The 14691-nt window shown below is 46.2% G+C and overlaps 1 protein-coding gene across 15 annotated transcripts in view; it reads right to left on the bottom strand.

The window, feature by feature from the left end:
• Rrbp1 (ribosome binding protein 1) overlaps nucleotides 1-14484 on the bottom strand; it is a 43340-nt gene extending 28856 nt beyond the window's left edge. For 4 of the 15 annotated variants that reach the window (XM_013027086.1, XM_013027087.1, XM_013027088.1 and 1 more), the window contains exon 1: nucleotides 12258-14484. In XM_013027086.1, the coding sequence (XP_012882540.1) occupies nucleotides 12258-14466 (2209 nt within the window). In that variant the 5' untranslated portion in view covers nucleotides 14467-14484. Of the gene's footprint in view, nucleotides 1-10045; nucleotides 10186-12257 lie in introns of those variants that run through there. The other 11 variants (XM_013027094.1, XM_013027097.1, XM_013027098.1 and 8 more) reach the window with 11 other exon arrangements.
• Nucleotides 14485-14691: the final 207 nt, after the last annotated feature.

The raw sequence follows: 14691 nt of genomic DNA, 5'->3' as shown, positions 1-14691 counted from the left end.
TCAGGAGCCATTGGCTTAAATCTGTAATTGTAGCTATATGGGAAGCTGAGATCTGAGGATCATGGTTCAAAACCAGCAGGAAAGTCGATGAGATTCTTATCTCCAATTAATCACCAAAAAGCTGAAAGTGGAGTTGTGGTTTAAGTGGTAGAGTGCCAGCCTTGAGAGCATAATAGCTCAGGGACAGTTCCCAGGCCCGCAGTTCAAGCTCAGGACCAGTGCAGGCATCCATGCATGCATGCACACACGTGTGCATGTGCACGCATGCACACACACACACACACACACACACATAAGCATTCCAACAGTCTCTTCTTTACCTATGTTAATGTGGCTAACCAGGAACAGTTAAGTCACATATGTGGCTCATGCTTGTGGCTCACACTGTACTTCTTCTGAACTGGCTAGTCTTCCTTTCCAGCCCTGTGGCACCCCTAAGTAGTATACTCTGCCTAATTTCTGGTACCTTTGTTTCTCCATAGATGTCTCAGAGTGATCAAGAATTCTGCCCTCTCTTAAACTCTTGAAGACATTCATATAGTCCCAATGTGAACGAAACATCTGCTAACACTGCTGGAGGAGACCTTGCTACTGAACATCCTCCTCAGCACAAGTGTCACCCCAGCTGGATGCCCTGCTCTGTCTAGAAAAATGCTTGCGCTCCTTCCTACACTCTGTCCAGAGGGCTTCAAAGGATATTGAGAATGTTACTAGAACTTCCTAGTGCAACTATATTAAACCTTATTAAACAATTTAAAACACACACACACAAAACTCCACATGTGCTAAGTCAAACAATCCAAAGCTGTATGTAACAGTATTTACTGTATGTAACAGTAAAATTTAGCATTCTTCTCTGCCCACCACAAGAATTTCCATGGCCTTCTCCATGCTCATATACACTCTCTTGTAAATTATTTTTTGGAGAGCCATAACTTTATAAAACATTTTTGTTTAAATCTTTTAGGTAAGAACTGTACCATCTCTACAGTCCTTAGATGGACAGTAAAACTGAAAGATTAAAGCACTTAAAAAGGGGACCAAGAATTTCTGAGCTTCTGGATAAGTCATATTCAATACATCAACAAGAGTCTAACATATGCCAGCACCTCACTTACGTTTTCAGCAGATACTTCCACTCTGGTAATCCTTGGGATTGGGAAATTTTAAGGCACTAAAATAAATCTGCCAAAGATTCAACATCTAATCTGTTCAACTTTAGACCAATATGTTAAACTAAAGACAAAGGGAATTCTAGAAGAGGTCAGTGCCCTATAGCTATTCCTACACACCCATCTTAGTGGGTCTGAAATACCAGGAAAGAACAGGCCAGGAGGCCTGGGGAGGGAATAAGGCTCATGGAGAGAGAAGAGTGGAGTAGAGACATATTATGAAAAAGAGCACAGAGGCCTGGGCTCAGGGTACACTGAGTAGCCCTGACCTTGGTATCTTACTTTCAGATGATGGCTCTCAAGGAACTCTGGATCAGAGCCCTCAGAACTGGAGATTTGTCAAGTGATTGAAAATAAGATATTTTATGTACAATTTCCTGACCTTTAGTGCTGTCAGCTAACTCAACAGAAAGTAAATAAGTGAAAAAAAAGCACCATGGAGCTAAACAGATACATCGGTGGCCCAGGTCCTGGCTACAGGTCACTTTTGCCCTTGGTCACAGCAAGACCTCACTGAAGGCCAAATGACATGAAATAGAATTTCCACTCAGTTGCCCTTTACCTATGTCCTTGGAGAAGTGGCTTAACCAGCCTTTGCTTCTGATTCCATCTGTGAAGTAAAGTGGGAGTGAGTCTTTCCTCTCTAGCAGCCTGGCTACAAAGTCCAAATTGTAACATACTTGGGGCAATGTCTGACACAGGGAAAAGCACTGAAAATTAACCCACGGGCCCAGCCTTCAAGACCCAACTACAGAAGAATCCCAGACCTTGACCCTTCTCTGAACAGACAGAGAAACTCTGCCTTTCTCTGCTGTCAGTCAAGCAATAAAGTCCCACAAGTGTGAGGCTCAAGAGTCAGCCCTCCATGACCACGGCTGACCAGGGGGTGGCCAGGGAAGAACACCACGGCCTGGGAGCCCTGTTGCTCCTGCCTTAATGCCACTGTCTTTTGTCCTAACTTAAAAAAGCCAAATGGAAAGGGCTTTAGGTAAAAGAAGCCCTGTGTTACCAGGGCACTCCACTAGAAGAATACAGAGTCTCGGATGGTGTGCATAATGTCCCAGGACTTCAAAGCTACATTGGCTTTTGTGACCAGGCTGAAAGGCTTCACCAGCTACAATATTAAACTTGCAAAAAGGTGACTTCCTCTGTCAGCTATAGTGGAAGAAGCATTCTTTGCCTGAACAATCACCCCAATGATGAGCCTCAACCATAAGAGGAAGGCGTTGACTGTACAAGAACCCAAGTCTCAGCAGCTCTGTTCCTAGTGTCCAGCTACTAGACTATTCTGCACTGTTCACAGCCACTTCCTCCATGAATAGAGAGCACTGGAAATTCCAGGGCCCCACCTCTCCAATACCCACAGACAAGTGACAGCTAACAAGGAGATTATCACCTCAGCCCCAGCTTGGGCCATTTGAGTGTTTCTGGCTCGATTCCAGATACTTCTAAAAGCACCTAGCTATCCTGCCCAGAGCAGGCAAGTCCAGCTGTTCTCCAAACACAAAGTGCCAGCAGTTTGCAAAATGCTAGCCTGAAAAGGTAAGTTAAGAAGGTGAGCAGGGTGCCAGTGGCTCACGCCTGTAATCCTAGCTACTCAGGAGGCTTAGATCTGAGTTCAAAGACAGCCTGGACAGAAAGTCCGTGAGACTCATCTCCAATAAACCACTCAGAAAATGCTGTGGCTCAAATGGTAGAGCACTAACCTTGAACTGAAGAGCTGAAGGATGGCACCCAGGCCCAGAGTTCAAGCCCCACGACCGACAAAAAAGAAAGAAAGAAAAAAGGTGAGATTGAAGCTAAGAGCTGGGCAGACACAGAGAGGCATGTAACAAAACAAAGTGTAGCAGCCCTGGGGGAACAAATATGGCAGCAGTAAAGGCATGGGTGCTGAATGAAGCCAAGCACACCTGGAAATAAAGGAACAAGGGTGCTATGGGAAGGGGAGCAGCCCAGAAAGGTACAGAGCCCTGCAGGAACTCAGCTGCCCAAACACCTAGAGGGGGTTGAGGCTGGAGTGAATATAACAATCACAGGCCCCAGAGATCTAGATTTTATCCTGCAGGAAAAGAGCCAATACCTAGTAGAGAGCAAGGTCTGCACTTGGGAAAATGATTTCAGGGTGCTAAGAGGGATGAGGCTGAAAGCAGGCAGCCCAAGAATCCAAGACTAGGGTTCAAGCTTGAGTATTTAAGAGGCTCAGCTGGTGGGAGAGAGGCCCAGGCCGTCAACTTAGATACTCCGACAGTGGAAACTGTACACACATACGGTCTTGAGGGCCAGTGAGAATCCAATGGCAAAGACATTCGTTTTCTGAGGAACTGTCCAGACTCTTGTGAAGGCCTCTCCCTCAGACACACAGATGCAAGCCTAGCAGCCACTGCCTCTTGCACAGGGGCCAGACTGGGTGGAATAGGTTCTCAACACAGTGTCCCTACAGGAAAGAAGGCATACCCAAATTTAAGTCCATTCCTAGCATGCTCATCTCTAATAACTACAGGCAAACCAGTTATCTGCTGAAAGAAGGCAAAAGCCCTAGGGCTCTGAGAAAGGCACCTTGTACCTTCTGGAAGCCCAGGTCACCTGCACCAAAAGCCAAGGGTTCAGGCTAAGCTCCTGCTGGCCTCAGCCCAAAAGCACCTTCCTTTCAATCAAGAGGCCAGCTCCCTGCACAGCTCTGCCAAGCTGCTGCCATCAACTCTAGAAATAAGACACTCAGGCCTAAATCACTGCAACCGCCACCTAGCTGGTTGTCATGCACTGTGGCCATGAAACCTGGGGAGCAATGACAATTACAAGGCCCTCACAGAAATGAAGAGCTACCAGAATGCATCGAGACGCCACTCTGCACATTGGCCCACAGCTAACGCAGGTCTAAGCAGCACACATGGAGTCGGTGGTTCAAGCAATGAAGCCCCACGCTGCCCAAGTACAGGTCAACCCTCCTGACTAGATGCAGGTTCACTTGACCACTAACTGCCAAGGAAGTCACACCTAGACTCTCCATTTAACTAAAGCTAAGTACAAGTATGCCAACAACAACCTACCTGGGGCTATCTAATGAGGACTTTTCCTTTACTTGGAGGAAAAGTAGTTGTTACCAAACTGAGAAGACATACATTGTTAAATAGTATCTGAAGGAATTTTAAAATACCCTATTGATTGAATCTGTTTTCCTCCTCATATATCTTTTTGGCCTCTGCTAGACTTCAATAAGAGCAATTTATGCCTGGAAAAATCTTCAACACGAGAAAAAAACAACAGCAGGAGGGTCTTTGGGTCAGACCCCCTCCTTGGGCTCCTCAGGAACACAGGGAGTCCAAGGTTTCAATGGCAGGCAAAATTTTATTTAATGCCTTTAGAAAAAAGACAAGAGGTTTCTAATCCTGGGCTTTTGAGTACATCTGCCCAGGTGGTGATTAGAGACCCAGCACTGTCATGTCTTACAGTGACCAAATGTTGATTTCTGGAAGAATATCACCTCACAGCTTCTCATGCTAAACCTTGGCTCACTTCCCTAGGGGTTGTTTTTGTTCTCTTTTAAAGAAAACAAGGGAGAAAAAGAAAAAAAAATAGGTTTGAAGAACTTACACAGAAAATGAATAATGCCTCCAAAGCCCTTGAGGGTTTTCTTCAAAGCTTCAGACCTAAGAAACTGAGTTAAAGTCGAAGAAAAAATATCAAGACTTGCTTAAAGCACACACCGTGGTGCCCCAGCTGGTAGGAAGGGCATAGGGCAACTGGCAGAAAGGGAAAGAAGCCCAGTAAAGGGCTACCTGGAGACCCCTACTGCCATCTGCTGGCTGCACAACTTGTACCAAGTCTGAAGCTGTTTTCTGCCTTTGTAAAACAGGTAAAAATATTCATTTGAACTTACAACTGTATGAAGTCTTTTATTGTTTTTTGTTGTTGTTGTTATTGTTGGTCGTGGGGCTTGAACTCTGGGCCTGGCCACTGTCCCTCAGCTATTCAGCTCAAGGCTAGTGTTCTACCACTTGAGTCACAGCACCACTTCTCATTTTGTGAGTGGTTTATAGGAGAAAAGAATCTCACAGACTTTCTGGGCTGGCTTTGAACCGTGATCCTCAGATCTCAGCCTCCTGAGTAGCTAAGGTTACAGGGGTGAACCACTGACTCCCGGTAACAACTGTATGAGTTTTGTAAAGCATACACCCCAAGAAAGTTCTTGTTGTGCAAGCACAGGAGTTATACTCCCTGTGTAATCAGCCCCAGGCCTAGGACACAATAGGCCCAAGATGAGGACATGAAGGATGAACATAGGTGCGTGAGTAGTAGGGAAGAAGGGCTGTGATCGTCATTGTGTCGAACAGCAACCGGACAAGGACTCTGCCAGGCTGAGGACACATGGAATGATGGCGCCTCTCAATGACCTCAGGCCTTTGCCCCCCCTAGGTTATAAACTTTAGACTGCATTGCTTACTGTGCATTCCCACCTGATCTGCTCCAAGGTAGAATGGTGGCCCAGAGAGGCTAAATACAGCCAGCAGCTCACAGTATCTAAAGACCAGTTCCAGAAGGCAGGACCACTTTTTGCTGTTGTTGGTTTGGGGGCTTGAATTCAGGTCCTGGACACTGTCCCTAAGCTTTTTGGCTCAAGGCTAGCACTCTATCACTTTGAACCACAGCTCTATTCCCAGTTTTCTCGTGGTTAATTGGAGACCCTACCAGGGCTGGCTTCAAACTGTGATCCTTAGATCTCAGCCTCTAAAGTAGCTAGGATTACAGGCGTGAGACACTAGCACCTGGCCAGAACCACTTTTAACTTTCATCTTAGCCTATAAGTAGTTACCAGGTATCAGGGCTGAGTACCAGCATCCTGCTGGAGGCCTGAGAACTAGCTGCCATTCGTCCTAATCACTGGACAGAATGAACAGGTGCTCATTTCTGCTACCTAGAGATATTCTAGGAATGCTCAGGACAGAAGTTCTAGCACTTTGTTCTCTATTTAATTTAGAAACAAATAATGAAGTTTTCATTTTTTATCCACTTAAAAATAACATATGCTATAGAAAAACTGGAAAATGGAGGGGAGGGTAAGAAAAGTATTTACAATCCTATCTCTCAGTGATAGAACTATCTAGACTTGCTTGTTTGACAAGATGGCAATAGTGGGCTTTGTAAACATATTTTTCTATGAGCATATTCTTCGGGTAGAAGTTGGTGGGATTCGCCTGGCATTGATACCATGGTTACACAGCAACACCAGCCTATATGACCAAAAAGCCAACCAAGGGTCTATGAGACAAGTGCCATGGCCCCGGGTTGCTTCCCATGCTGTACTCAGGAAGACATGGATCCCTGAGTGGGCTACATGCCTGAGTCCTGGTCTCAGACTCTCAGCAGCAGCACTGTGGAAGCCTAGCTTCAGTAAAAAGCACACAATTCTACAGCTCACACTAAACGCACACTCTCAGCACATACACATATTACTTCCCCAGTCCCAGTCTCTCACTTACCAGGCTCTCACTATATTGACCAGGACTTATTTCCAAGTGCTAAGATGGGGCAAATCTCCTCACAGCACAATGATAAGATGCCAAGTGTAATCTGGAGCTCAGGGCAGGAGGCAATCTAAAATGACTTAGGAAAGCAAAGACTAAACCCCAAGGATGAAAACAGCCTGGGCAGGAAAGTCCATGAGATTCTTATCGCCAATAAACCACTAGAAAACCAGAAGTGGCGTGCTGTGGCTCAAGTGGTAGAACGCTCGCCTTGAGCTGAAGAGCTGAGGGACAGCGCCCAGGCCCAGAGTTCAAGCCCCATGACCGACCAAAAAAAAAAAACAAAAACAAACAAAAAAAACAACCACTATCACATACACGGACTTCTCGTGCAGGAAACTGGACTTTCCTAACAGACACTAGGCACCGAGTGCTAGGCTCTGTGCCAATGCCAGTGATGGCATCCCAGTGGTGGGACAAGTTCTGGGGAGCTCCCATTCAGCCTCCACCAGTTCTCTTTTCCAAACATTTGGAAAAGAATCCACACCTTCTGTTTTATAGGCCAATGTTTTCTTTTTATAATCCTCTCCCTAGAACTTAAAACCATTCCCACAGTGCCATGGGAGAACCATGTGAGCAGCGATTAACTCAGAAAACAACTGTACAGGCCTCTCATCATAAATCATGGCATGTTTTTGGAGAGCAATGGAGCACCCTCTTCCTAAATTAAAAATGTACCTACCTTTGACTTGCAATTACATATCTAGGAATTTAGAGAGATACTCACATAGCAATATACGCACATCACTGCAGCATTAATTTTAGCACCCAAAAAAGCCTGCACACTACTTAAGTGTCATTTAAATAAATTATGATGTATTCATGCTACAGAATATTGTGCAGCTGAATGCGGCAGCTCTGCAAATGCAACGTGGAAAGATGTCACCGAATACACCAATATAGCAGAGAGCAGTATCTCAACTGTGCACACCACAGTGGGCACGTGACAAGTAGTGTCTCCAGGGCCCCCCCAGGATGAATGGGGATAAAGATGGAATAGGAAGAAGTACTTTGCATTTGCATTTTCACCCCACCCCACAGCTATGCTTCTGTATTATTTGAATTGTTAGCTGGAAATAGGAATTTACGTAATAATAAATTTTAAGAAGCAGAGATTAGGGGAGCAGGTGTTCATTGTCAAACACAGCAACAGACAAGGGCCTTGATCTGTTCTTTAGAAAAATCAGAGCATTAGTTCTGAAAGAGTTCCAAGATGGGCCTGCAGAAATATGCCCTGTATCTGCCTCTACACCTGCTAGGTCTCTTTCATGGCACCTGTCAGCCATCAATTTAAGTGACAATTTAAATGGCCAATGCAACCAATGGCTCTCAGTAGATAATAGCTCTAGACCATCCTCTGCTGCTCATGCTAAAATCTGCTGGCTTTAGGACCCCACCTCCTTGTGGCTTAAGTCAAGGTGTCCTGAGTTTGTTGAGAGGAGCTCCCTTCCCAGCCTGTTCCACACTGTAAGCAAGAACACTGCTTCAACATTTCCTTGGTCCCTGCAACATGCCATCTGGCCACTTCACCCTGTCCTACCCACAGTGCTCACCAGTTCTGCCTTGGGCACATGGCCTCAAGGTGGAGGGAGGCTGTGGATGGACAGAGATTTAGTCCTAGCTAAGGGGGAAGGAAGGAAGGCAGGGAGTAGGCCAATTAGGGCTGACCACAACCTGAGCCAACAAAATAGAAGAGGTCCAACTACATGTAAAAACTTAGGCTTGCTTTTCCTTCATGTCTACACAAGTACAACATGATCAAAGCTGCAAAAGAGCAATACATATCTGAAACACACTGGTACACTATACACAAGGAAGTATAGACAGATTCCATAAGCTCCTGGTAAACATCCATGTTGTCAGTTCTCAGATTCATGCGCCAAACCCTCAGTTACCATGGCTTATGACTAATGAAACACCCCTGAAAATGAAGACAGAAGCCCAAGGACACATCAGACAAAGTGGGAACATCGCTACAAATACCAAAGTGTTCCTACACTAAAAATGACTCTCATGATGCAAAATGGTCCAGCATATGAAGTATATCATCAACACCCAATTTTTGAATGGATCTTCACAGAACAAGGTGTAAGCTGGAATTCTCAGTTATTTTCAGCAATAGAGTTTACCTTTTCTATTGTTTCCTTGAATGTTTGTACGTGGGAACACCCAAACTGGGGGGAAAGATCACCTACTTTGCTAAGCCCTCTCTGGAGAGCCTCTTGTACAAGCAAAGCTGCAATGTTATGGGTGCTGTGGAAATACTTTGCTTTGCCCTTCTTGCCTGCACACTTGGCCGTGGCTGGAAGTTGCATCCTCCCCCTCCTCCCATTCCCCCACCCAATGCTATTATCAGCAGGAAAATGGTAGCCATAAGGAAATTAAGCAACATCTCTAGAAGCCATTAGCCAGAAAGAACAGAAAATACATTTAAGCTGGGAATAAGCAGACTACTACAGAATCTATAAGGCAAACACACACACACACACACACACACACACACACACACACACACACACAAAATGCTAGCAAAGACCAGAGAAGTGTACCATGTAATAAAAAGCACAGTAACTCATGAACATATCCTTGCCTTGCCTACTTTGGTTTGACACTGTCACATGGGGTCTAACCACTCCACTAAAGACAAAATGAAAGGACATGATTCTTCATTTCCATCCACACAGACTGGCTATGAGGTCCTCCACAGGAGGTGCTCAGCCATCACCAAAGATGAGATCTCCACCTTAGAACTACAGAAATGCTGACACCTAGGACACAGAGGTTATCTGTGGCTCACCTGGGAGCCTCAACAACACACCCTACTGACCTATGGGAATTGAGGACATCAACTGCCAACTGAGTGCTTCTTGGAATCTCCAGCTCTACTACCCCGCCATGTGTGCCACCTAAGAGCTCCCTTGTGTATTCATAAATGCTTCTCTTCATCTGTTCTGGGCCAAGCTCTTGAAAATCACAAAGGACTCTTCCTTGCGACTGGGAAGCCATGCTCCCTTATTGACAGTCCTGTGTAACTAGCCCAGCCTGGTATGCTACCAATGACCTTTAGCCTTTAATGTCTGTTCTCTGCCGCTCCTGCTCCTAAGTCCTGCTCTGTGTTTCAATGCTGAACTCCTAAGGAAAGTCAATCCTGACATGCTGAACTACATTCAAATGCAGAAAAAGTTGTACCCAGGCTCTTCTAGGTATCTTTCTGGATCGTCTTAACATCTGGAAATATTATGGTGTTTGAGTGACAGATAGTGGATTTAAGATAATATACCATGATCCAATTTTATGATCCTAAAAATAATTTCATAAAGTCATTAAATAATAAAGATTTTAATAGGAAATTATCCACTCCAGTAGCTCATTAGAACTCCTGTCCCATGTGGCCGTGCATGGAGGAGAATGACAGTGAAGGTCTTCTACACGAAGTTTCCAACACCAGGGGATGCTGTCACAGCTTCAAGATCCAGTTTTCTTCAGGGCTGCTTTCAATTTTGAAGGATAAAATATTAGCACATTACAAGAAAAATAAATAAAAGAAACACCTGGACTTCTCACTGTGGAACATCCAATCTTCTGTATCCATGGGTTTTCCACAAGATTCACCCAACCGTGATCAAAAACAATTTTTTTAATTGCAGATGAGAAGGAGAGGTACAGCTCAAGTGGCAGAGTACCAGCCTTAGCAGAGAAAGCCAAGCAATAATGCAAGACCCTGAGTTCAAGCCCCAATTCCAGTAAATCCACATACACGCACAAAACTGCACCCTAAGAATAAATAGACTTCTTTCTGCATCATTATTCCATAAACAATATGGTGTAACAACTATTTATATAGCATTTACATTGTATTAGGTATTCTAAGTAATCTAGAGACCATTTAAAATGAATGGGATGGTTTAGGATTGCAGCTTTGTGATAGAGCACTTGCTTAATATGCACAGGCCTTGGGTTTAATCTCTAACATAAAGAAAATAATTAATACACAGGACACTGGGCATTGGTCATATGCAAATATTAAGCCACTTTATGTAAGGTACTTGAGCTTCCCCAGATTTGGGGGATGCTCAGTGGGGTCTTGAAACCATCCCCTGAGATATGAGGGAAGACTATATGTTTCCCTAAATCATTTCTTACATCTTTATCACTTAATGTCTTTGTCTTATATCGTTATTATATTGTTTAAAGAATCTGGTATCCTATTTTTCTCAACAAAACTGTGCCTTCTGTGTATGTGGCTATGGAATCTTCACACCCATCACTGTTGGTGGCTGTCTATGCCTGAGTAGGCAGAATGTACTTAATCCCTAGGCAGTCTAAGGGGCATTAGAGCTGCCAACTACAGATTAGTGTGTCAGTTTACAATTCAGGGTGAGGAGGAATAGAAACAAATATAAGTAAGTGTCAAGTGAGTGATGAACAGGATCAGACTTCCTGGCCCAATTTCTATATTAACAGCCACTAAAGAGATAAAGGCAAAGCAATGTTTTCTATTATCTATTCTCTGTCTATATAGCATCTACATTAATGCTCACTGAATGACTTGGGTGGGGGTAGGGAAGAAGGGAAAGAGTTGGGGGAGGAATATGAGGGAATCCAATTGTTCCTTAAAAACATTCTCCTGCTGGGTGCTGGTGGCTCGCGCCTGTAATCCTAGCTACTCAGGAGGCTGAGATCTGAGGATTGAGATTCAAAGCCAGCCCAGGCAGGAGAAGTCCTTGAGACTCTTATCTCCAATAAACCACCAGAAAACTGGAAGTGGTAGAGTGCTCACCTTGAGCTGAAGAGCTGAGGGACAGCACCCAGGCCCAGAGTTCAAGACTTATGACCGACCAAAACAAACAAACAAACATTCTCCTAAGCTGGCACTGGCTCACATGTAGAATCCTAGCTACTAAGGCTGAGATCTGAGGATCTGGAAGCTCAGGCAGGAAGTCTATGAAACTCTTAATTCCAATTAACCACCAAAAAGCCGAAGTGGTTCAGACCTAGCCTTGAGCACAGGTCAGGGACAGCGCCTAGGCCCTGAGTTCAAACCCCATTATTGTTATTCACCGAACAAACACACATAAATAAAGTTATAACTAAGGCATCAGGTGAGGTGAAAACACAGAACAGACTGGCAGAACACGACATGAATTGCTCTGGAAAATGGGATACTGGATTAAAACGAGCCCACTTGAAATGCCCTTCTGTGCCTCTGCTATAACCCTGAGAGGGCCCCTACCCTGGAGAACCTCTGAAGCTCCAGCCTAGGCCCCAGGGTGAACACAGATGGAGCACGTCTGAGCTCAACCTGCAAGGAAGGCAGCCCAAGAAACCACAGCCTGAAGGACAGACTCACAGCAGACACAACCCACACCAGCAAGCAACCGTCAACCAACATACAGAAGCAAAAGCCGAGGACAAATGATTGTTGCTTGATTTGGAGGATGGTTGTTACACAGTCTCATTGTTAACAACAGCTGACTGGCATACATGGCACCCTTAAAGGGAACCCACACGCCAGAAAGAAAACAGTCTTCCCAAATTCAAGAAACAGGTATGTGCCACTCACCAGACTCGCCTTTTTTCTTTGAACCAGACTTCTTCTTTGTAGGAACTTCTTGCTTTGAGGCTTCCTGGCTCTGGACTGTATCTGCATTTTTACCCTGGGTTGGAGCTGACTCTGCCTTCCTACCCTGATTGGCAGCTGTGTCCACCTTTTTGCCCTGGTTGGAGGACCCTTCTGTCTTTTTGCCTTGGTTTGGGGTTCCCTCACCTTTTTTGCCTTGATTAGGGGATCCCTCTGCTTTCTTTCCCTGGTTTGAACTACCCTCTGCCTTTGTGCCCTGATTAGCAACTGATTCTGTCTTTTTGCCCTGATTGGGAGCTCCCTCCCCCTTTTTGCCCTGGTTGGGGCTCCCCTCTGACTTCTTACCCTCCCCCTTTTTGCCCTGGTTCTGGGCTCCCTCCCCTTTCTTGTCCTGGCTTTGGGCCCCCTCTGCCTTCTTGCCCTGGTTCTGAGCCCCCTCTGCCTTCTTGCCTTGGTTCTGGGCTCCCTCTCCCTTTTTGCTCTGGTTCTGGGCTCCCTCCCCCTTTTTGCCCTGGTTCTGGGACCCCTCCCCCTTTTTGCCCTGGTTAGGACATCCTTCCACTTTTTTGCCCTGGTTCTGGGACCCCTCCCCCTTTCTACCCTGGTTCTGAGCCCCTTCCCCCTTCGTGCTCTGATTCTGGGACCCCTCTGCCTTTCTGCCCTGGTTGGGAGACTCCTCCACTTTTTTGCCCTGGTTCTTACCCTGGTTCTGGGCTCCCTCTACTTTCTTACCCTGGTTCTGGGGTCCCTCTGCCTTCTTGCCCTGGTTCTGGGGTCCCTCTGCCTTCTTGCCCTGGTTCTGGGGTCCCTCTACCTTCTTGCCCTGGTTCTGGGGTCCCTCTGCCTTCTTGCCTTGGTTCTGGTCACCTTCTCCTTTTTTACCTTGATTCTGGGCTCCCTCTACCTTCTTGCCCTGGTTCTGGACAGTATCCCCTTTCTTGCCTTGGTTCTGGGCTCCCTCTACCTTTTTGCCCTGGTTCTGAGCTCCTTCTCCTTTCTTGCTCTGGTTCTGAGCTCCCTCTCCTTTCTTGCTCTGGTTCTGAGTACCCTCCACCTTCTTTCCCTGGTTCTGGGCTCCCTCCCCTTTCTTACCTTGGTTCTGGGTTCCCTCCACCTTCTTACTTTGGTTCTGGGCTCCCTCCCCTTTCTTGCCTTGGTTCTGGGTTCCCTCCACCTTCTTTCCCTGGTTCTGTGTTCCCTCCCCTTTCTTGGCTTGGTTCTGGGCTCCCTCCCCTTTCTTGCCTTGGTTCTGGGTTCCCTCCACCTTCTTTCCCTGGTTCTGGGCTCCCTCCACCTTCTTGCCTTGGTTCTGGGTTCCCTCCCCCTTCTTACTTTGGTTCTGGGTACCTTCCATCTTCTTGCCTTGGTTCTGGGTTCCCTCCCCTTTCTTGCCTTGGTTCTGGGTTCCCTCCCCCTTCTTACTTTGGTTCTGGGATCCCTCTCCTTTCTTGCCTTGGTTCTGAGCATTGTCACCTTTCTTTCCCTGGTTCTGGGCCCCTTCCCCCTTTTTGCCCTGGTTCTGGGCTCCCTCTAACTTCTTATTCTGGTTTGGGCTCCCCTCTCCCTTTTTGACTTGGCTCTGGCCGCCCTCTGCTTTCTTGCCCTGGGCAGTTGCTGAGGCACTGCCCTTGGCACCTACTGGAGGTACAGCCATCATAGGCACCTCCTTGGGAGAGGCTTCCAAGATGGCAGACTTTGAAGCAAGAACCTGGACAGAATTCACTACAGAACTAACCGCTGGCTGCACCTTTGCCACTTTTTTCTCCTTCTTCTTTTTGTCTTTAGGAGAAGAGGCCAACTTCTCTTGAGGCATGGCGGGTACCATGGCTACAGGGGAAAGGACCACAGGAGACAGGACTGGGGTTGGGGCCACAGCCACTGCAGGTGCGCGCACTGGTTCCTTAAGGAGGATGGTCATATTGGGGGCCAGGTCATGATCAGGTATCTTCCCATTGGGTTTCTCTTCCTTTTTCTTGGTCTTTCCTTTCTTCTCCACAGTTTTCTCCTTCTTTTTCTTATCTACTTTCTGGTGGTGAGTTTTTGCCATCTCCTTGCGCTGGTTGGCGAGGGCTTCTTCGTAGGACGTCTCCTTCATGGAGAAGGTTGACACCAGGAAGATGCCAATGGCAGAAACCACCATAAACCCGCCAAAGACCACAACCCCCAAGGTCTGAGTGTCGTAAATATCCATGCTGGTCGGCTCCTTTCCACCTGCCAAACACATACATGTAGATTACTTTTTGGAGAAACTGAGGCACATGAGACATTTCTATCTCCCCACCCTCCATCACTTAACCAAAGGTGTCCCTGTTTTTCCAGATTAAATTCAAAATAACAAGTGCAAAAAAAAAAACAACAAGTGCAAGAAATCTTTGGTGCCCAACTCTTCTTAACTCTTCCTCTTCAGAAATAAGCA

The sequence above is a fragment of the Dipodomys ordii genome, unplaced genomic scaffold, assembly GCF_000151885.1.
Source record: "Dipodomys ordii isolate 6190 unplaced genomic scaffold, Dord_2.0 Scaffold99, whole genome shotgun sequence".
NCBI lineage: Eukaryota > Metazoa > Chordata > Mammalia > Rodentia > Heteromyidae > Dipodomys > Dipodomys ordii.
The sequence above is the reverse complement of the archived record's forward strand: the minus strand, read 5'-3'. Positions and strand labels throughout refer to the sequence as shown.